The sequence below is a fragment of the Equus caballus genome, chromosome 26 (genome assembly GCF_041296265.1).
Source record: "Equus caballus isolate H_3958 breed thoroughbred chromosome 26, TB-T2T, whole genome shotgun sequence".
NCBI classification, from domain to species: domain Eukaryota; kingdom Metazoa; phylum Chordata; class Mammalia; order Perissodactyla; family Equidae; genus Equus; species Equus caballus.
In genome coordinates, this window is record NC_091709.1 from 48,736,585 (window position 1) to 48,743,870 (window position 7,286).

Genomic DNA, 7,286 nt, shown 5'->3' on the forward strand with positions numbered 1-7,286 from the left:
TTTTGAAGCTTTAGTTGGTTTTGGCATTGTAGAGACCCAGCCTGGAACTTTCTATGTATGGAGAGTTGAAAAGAGAGAGTATTGTGCTTGAATTTGGGGGTGGAAAATTAGGCAGGTGAGGCCCATGTTGCTTGAAACCTTTCTGATTATCTGCCGTATTTGAATTCATAATGCAAGTTTTAATATTTACTTTCCCTAGAAGGAATTTTATGTGGTTTTTGATGTGTTCAGCTAAACTAGCAAGTTATGAATTTGTTTCATAATTACTGAAATAGATGATGTGCCTGCTTAGTTCAGTGCATTGTTGTGGGTTTATGAAATGTGGCCAAGCGGAGGACAGAGTTACTAATTCTCACTCACAGAGAGCCCACAGCGGCCTCACGTCACGTGCTTATGGAACCCATGTCTGTTTTCTTGTTTGCTTGAACACAGACAATGAAAGGTGAGCTGTGCTTTGATATCAAGAAAGCTGGCACCTTGCATGGATTCACAGCCTGGTTCAGTGTCTGGTTTCAGAACCTGGAGGAGGACGAGCCGCAGCTGGTGCTGAGCACGGGACCGTTCCACCCGTGAGTGCCTTCCCCTCCCTGGCGGGCGGTTGTGCAAACACAGTGGCTCTCAGAGGGGTGCAAAACGGTTTGCCTTCAGGTTGTTGGCATGACAGGGACATGAAGTGAAGATCTACTTATGCTGAAGTTGACCTAAACTCTCCAGGCCAGGCTGAATTCTGGTGGGGAGCTGTGGCCTGGAGCTAGGGCGTGCGGGTGGTAGGTGGGCGCTAGGGCACAGGCTGTGTGTACAGGTGCGTCTGTTGTCTGTGCCCCCACTTGCCGCTGCCGTGGGCTGCCGTAGGCTGCTCCTGGAACCTGTGAATGAGCAGACACAGGGCTGCGAGGGAGCAGGCTTAATCTTCTCTCAGTTGCCCTAAGCGCTGCTGCAGCTTTTTATGGTCTAACACAAAACAGTCAACAGAATTTTAGGGGGTTTTACTCAGACTTTTTCGGGGAAGGCAAATGTTTCTTGAGACAAATTTTTTGTGTGATAACATTCTGTGGCTGTGTGCGTGCTTGTGTGCCCACTGGAAAGCTGACATCTGTGGTGTGGTAGACAGCAGGTCCTGTGGAAACACCGCCTTCATCTAGGGGCTTTCGTTGCCCTTTCAGTAACTGCCCTGGAGACTCCCTGCAGACGTAGCAGTCAGGTGAAGTGAGCAAGCACCATGGGGTCGTAGAAGTGCCTGGGTTTAATGCTGGCTGTGCCATTTGGGCCTGGAAGGACCAGCCATCCTTTTGTGAAAAGAGAGCAAGGCCGAGGGGCTGTTTGCCCAGAGCATACTATGGAGATGGCAGGGCTGGGACTCTGGCTGGTCCTCCTTCCAGAGCCCACCAGCGCAGATGGGAGCTGTTGCCGGATGAGGGCAGGAACCTCAGAACCCACCAGGGGACAGTGGTGTGCCTGGGTGGTGGTCCACCTCAGTGTCTGCTGAGGGGTTGTAGGTGGGGACAGTCAGGGTGCAGGTGCAGATCCCGAGGATGCGCTCTTAGTGATGGGCCATGGTGGCTGAGCAGGAGTAGCCCTCGAGTCAGGGAGGATGTGAGAAACAGGGAGAGGCAGCCAGTGCCTCTCTGTGGGGGGTGATGCTGGGGCCCTGGGGCCCATGCCAGGTGCACTTGGGCCGAGGACAGTGTGGGCATGTCTGGGGGTCAGATCCCACAGAGCTTAAAGATTCCCAGAGTGTAACTATTTTCTCCCATACGTTATAGTCATCTTGCTCACATTCAGCCTAACTGTCACAAAAACGACTTTTTGGATCATGATTTCATCAGTGTAATTCCTGCTTTAACTACGGGAACAAGAACCTTGGGCATCAGTGGCTTAGAGAAGGAGCAGGATGGCCCTGGGTGGGTGACCGCCATGCACCCTCTGGGCCACCAGGGTGAGCCACCCTCACCCTTCGTGGAACCCGAGCAGTGTCCAGGAGCCGTGTCCTCGGTGGGTTGTGTCTGGAGTTGGCCTTGTTGTGACTGGATCCCAGTGTCCCATAAAGGCCATCTTGATCATGGGGCTTGAGTGTGTGTCCCGTGGTAAACCTGACAAGTCAAGGCTCCCAGAGAGGAACAAGCTCCAGGTAACGCCACGCTCTGTCTTACAGCACCACCCACTGGAAGCAAGTGCTGTTCATGATGGACGAGCCTGTCTCCGTCCAGACGGGAGATGTGGTCACAGGCTCAGTTGTGTTGCAGAGAAACCCAGTGTGGAGGAGACATATGTCCGTCGCTCTGAGTTGGTCTGTTGCTTCCAGGCAAGACCCCACTTCACAGAAAGTAAGATATTTGCATGTAAAGTCATATTCATCGGTGCTGGGTCTGTGGCGACACAATGGCAGACACTCGTTCCCACTGTGCCCAGACCCCATGGCCACGCCTTGCCTGCATCATTTTTCTAGTCCTCGAGGTGGGAACTGGATGCTGTTATTTACAGAACAGGAAATGGAGGTGCAGGAAGGTAAGTCATGTCCTCTGTGACACAGCCAGTCAGTGAGACCACAGACCCACACCAGCCAAGAGGCCACCCCTTCCTCCTGTCCAGGGGAGCCCAGGCTGGAGAGAAGGGGTGGAGGGCCGAGCCATTGCGCAGCCCTCCACACACCGTGGTGCCTTCAGCAGAGGGTACTGTGGATGTGTGGTGTGAGTGTCACATTTTGACTGTGCCAGTGGTTTGAGGACTGAAGAGCCCATTGTTCCCACAAGGAAACAGTATAGCCGGGCGGGGGCTTCAGGCTTCATGTCTCACAGAGGCCACTGAAAAATGGATTCTCTTCTTCAGACTAAGGGTTAATGTAGGAGAAAAAAGAAAACAATTAATGGTCTCCCTTTATTATTTAATACCTGTTTTGTGCTTTGCTTATGATAATTTTACGTTAAAAGTTTAAATGTTTGTCATTTAAAAAAAGATTCTGCACCTGAATGCCATTCTCTTGTCCAATATTAAATTATTGTTAGGAAATACCACATGTTAATCAAATTGAAACAATTTATTATTTGGTTGATTTGTTTTCTTTGTCCTTGTCAGGTTGGAGAAAAAGTCTTTCCAATCTGGAGATGACAGTTGAAGTTCTGTTTGGGAAGCAGTGTGCATATAGCAGAGGAGTGAATATGAGTGAATGAAGACGCAGCTGATGCGAATGCACGTTCTTGTGAAAGCCCGTGAACTCTTACTTGCCTGAAAGGTGGTAACACCCTTATCTGTGGGCTTGGGGCCATTGTGAGGGTCCTTCCCCAGACAAATGTATGTGGGCTCAGCAGGAACTGCCCTCACCACTGTCACTGCCCAGGTCTCTCCTCTAGAGGTAGGCTGTGTTTCCAGGTGTCCACCAGTGGTGTCCACAGTGCCGACCTGTGGGTAAGTTGGTGGCACAGTGTTCCTAAGCTAGTTTAGTTCTAAACTCGTGGGACACACACATCAACCTTGTACTCCTGTGAAAGTGACTGTTCATGCATCTTGTGTTAATGGTTCCTTACTGCCCTTGCTTCATCCACTCAACATGCGGAATGTGGGGTTGTACAAAGCCTTGCAGGACCTAGAGGTGGCAATGCATGCGATGGGACTGCATGGGATAGTACAGTTATAGAGATGTCTTCCAGATAAATTACGTGTTGGATATAGTACATGCTCAATAAATATTTTTTAATGAATATTGGTGTATATCCTATTTCTGTGTGTATATGTTATTTTTTCCAAGCATGGATTGTGCTCCATATTGCTTTGTAACCTTCCCTCATCTAATATTATGAAGAAACTTCCATGCCAGATCTACATTTTTTGTTGTTGTTTTGATTTTTAGTTAAATTTTTATTGAAATATAAAAAATATACCCCAGACTGCACAAGTCATGAGTATACAGATGGATGAAATTTCAGCAAGTGGACACACATGTAACCAGCTCTCTGGCCAAGATCCTTCAACAACCAGAAGGCCCCAAGTGCCCCTTCCTCTCAGTACCACTCCTGAGGGTAATGCTTGACTTCTGACACTTATAGATTACTTTTGTGTGGTGTTGAACATTGCATGCATGGAGTTACACATTGTGTATTTGTTGTGGACTGAATGTTTGTGTCCGTCCAAAATTCATATGTTGAAACCTAACCCCCAAGGTGATGGTATTAGGAGGCAGAGCCTTTGGGAGGAGATGAGGTCATGAAAGTGGAGCCCCTGTGAATAGGATTACTGCCCTTATGAAAGAGACTCTAGAGAGTGCCTTGCCCCTTCCGCCATGTGAGGACACATCAAGAAAGTGGCTGTCTGTGAACCAGAAAGTGGGCTCTCAGCAGGCACCAAGTGGGCCTTGATATTGGTCTTGCAGTCTCCAGACTGTGAGAAATAAATTTCTGTCGTTTGGGCCACCCGGTCTGTGGTGTTCCGGTATGGCAGCCCATAGGGTCTAAGACAGTGCTCTCTCGTGTCTGCCTTTTTTAGTGCACCTATGTTTGTGAGATTCATCTGTGAGTTGTGTGGTGTGGTTGCCTTCCCATTGCTGTGTAGTCTACTCATTGCATGTTCCACAGTTTACGTGTCTTATTCCACTGTTGGTGAAGTTGGGTTGTTTCCAGGGTCTGCTGTTTTGATTGGTGCAAATGTGAGCATTTCTGTATGTATGTTTTGGTTCATATATGTATGTGCATATTTCTGTTGGGTATACACTGAGGAGTTCAACTTTATTGGAAATGACCAGATAGTTTTTCGCAGTCAAGAACCTTCCGTCCCTACCCGCAGTGCATGAAGTCACAATGCCTCACATCCTCCTTAGCGCCCGCTATTGTCTGTGTTTTCATTTTACCCTTTCTGGTGGGTGTATGGATTTCTATGCATTTCCCTGGGGGCTGATGCAGCTTCTTGTGTTCACTGGTCATTGGGTAGCCAACTTTTGAAGTGCTTCTTCAAGCCTTTGCCCGTTTTGCTATTAAGGTTGATTGTCTGTTTCTAATTAATTTTGCAGGAGTTCTTGATATAATCTGGCTATGAGTCCTTTAACGTATTTATTTTTTGTATATCTTCTGCTCTGTGGCTTTTTTTCATTCTTTAGAGTATTTTGACAAACAGAAGTTTTTAAGTTTTATGTTGTCCAATTTGACGTTATTATTTTTTAGGATTAGCGTTTTTTGTGTCTTATTTAAGAAGCTTTGCCTGTTCCAAGATCATAAAGATGTTTTCCTATATTCTCTTTTACAACTTACATTGTTTTATCCGTTGCATTTAGATCGATACTCCACTTGGAATTGATTTTGTCATTGATGAGAGGGAGGGGTTAAGATTTATTTTCCCCATGAGGTAGAAGCTTAGATCATTGATTTCCAACCTTTTTCCTTTTCTAATACATGAATCAAAACTGAATTTTCCTCTAGAACTGCTTTAGCTACAACATATTTTGATATATTTTCAATATCATGGAGTTTCAAATATTTTCTAATTTCTGTTATGATTTCTTCTGTTGTACCATGGGTTATTTAGAAGTGTGTGGCTTACTTTCAAAAGGCGGGATTTTCTAGTTATCTTTTCTTATTGATCTCTAGCTTAATTCCACTGCTGTCAGAGAACAAACTGAGTGATTTCAAGCCCTTGAAATTTCTTAATCTTGTTTCGTGACTCAACATATGTCAGTTGTATTCATGTATACTTGAAAAGAATGTGTATTGTACTCTGAGTGCAGAGTTCTAAATATGTCATTTAGATCAAGTTTGTTAATTATGTTGTTCAGATAGTTGGACCTTGACTGATATTTTTGTCTACTTATTCTATCAGCTACTGAGAGGGAGGATTAAAAATCTCTGTCTTAGACTGGTCAGGTTGCCCTAACAAAATACCATAGGCTTTGTGGCTTAAACAACAGGAATTTATTTCGCAGGAATGTTATTCTCAGGAATTTAGTTCTAGAGGCTGGGAAGTCCAAGGTCAAGGTGCCAGCTACTTTAGTTCCAGGTGAGTGCCCTCTTCCTGATTTGCAGACAGCTGCCTTCTCGATGTGTCCTCACATGGTGGGGAGAGAGAGAGTGAGCTCTGTGGTGGATCTTCTTATAAGGATACTAATTCTGTTGGATCAGGGCTCCTCCTTTATGACCTCTTTTAACCTTAATTACTTCCTTAAAGCCCCTATCTCCAAATACAGTCACATTGGGGTTTGGGGCTTTGCTATACAGTCATGTGTCACTTAACCACGGGGACATGTTCTGAGAAATGTGTCCTTAGGGGATTCTGTCGCTGTGCAAACATCGTAGAGTGTACTTACGCAGACCTAGGTGGTATAGCCCACTACACATCTAGCCTATATGGTACTAATCTCCTGGGACCACTGTCGTGTAAGTGGTCCACCATTGACTGAAATGTCGTTATGCAGTACATGACTATATACTGTTTGTGTCCCCACAAAATTCAAATGTTGAAACCTAACCCCCAATGTAATGGTATTTGGAGGTGGGGCCTGACGGTGGTGATTAGGTCATGAAGGTGAAGCCCTCATAAATGGCATTAGTACCCTTATAAAAGAGGCCCCACAGAGTTCCCTTGTCTCTTCCACCATGTGATGACACAGCAAGAAGATGGCCATCTGTGAACCAGAAAGTGGGCCTTCACCAGACATTGAATCTACCAGTGCCTCAATATTGGACTTCCCAGCTTCCAGACTGTGAGAGATAAATTTATGTTGTTTATAATCTACCTACTATTTAATATTCTCTTATAGCAGCCTGAACAGACTCAAGACAGGCCTCAACATATGAATTTTGGAAGGACACAATTCAGTCCATAACATTTTGCCCCCTGGCCCCCAAATTCATATCCTTCTTGCATACAAAATACATTCACCCCATCCCAACAGCCCCAAAAGTCCTAACTCCAGTATCAACTCTAAAGTCCAAAGTCTCATCTAAATATCATCTAAACCAGACATATGTGAGACTTGAGGTAGGATTCAACCTGAGGCAAAATCCTTTCCAGCTGTGAGCCTGTGGAACCAGACAAGCTACGTGCTTCTGAAACACAGTGATGGGACGGGTGTAGGATAGATACTCTCATTCCAAAAGGAAAGAATGAAGGGGCTGATGGGCCCCATCATGTCTAAAACCTAGCAAGGCAAATCTCATCAGTTCTTGAGGCTGGACAGTAATCCTCCTTGGTCTGATGCTCTGCCTGCCAGGCCCCTGTCCCCATGGCTCTTGATTACCACAGTTTCTTGCTTCCCCAGTTGGTGACTGTAGATGGTTTACTTGTTTGCTGCCTTTTTCTTCACTGAA

The 7,286-nt window shown here is 45.9% G+C and overlaps 1 protein-coding gene across 13 annotated transcripts in view; it reads left to right on the forward strand.

Annotated features, from left to right (window-relative positions):
* Window positions 1–3,695, forward strand: part of PRMT2 (protein arginine methyltransferase 2) — a 29,048-nt gene extending 25,353 nt beyond the window's left edge. For all 13 annotated transcript variants that reach the window (XM_023630373.2, XM_023630377.2, XM_023630378.2 and 10 more), the window contains 3 exons: window positions 433–569; window positions 2,153–2,324; window positions 3,073–3,695. In XM_023630373.2, coding sequence (XP_023486141.1) covers window positions 433–569; window positions 2,153–2,324; window positions 3,073–3,105 — 342 coding nt within the window. In that variant the 3' untranslated portion in view covers window positions 3,106–3,695. The remainder of the gene's footprint in view (window positions 1–432; window positions 570–2,152; window positions 2,325–3,072) is intronic.
* The last annotated feature ends 3,591 nt before the right edge of the window (window positions 3,696–7,286 follow it).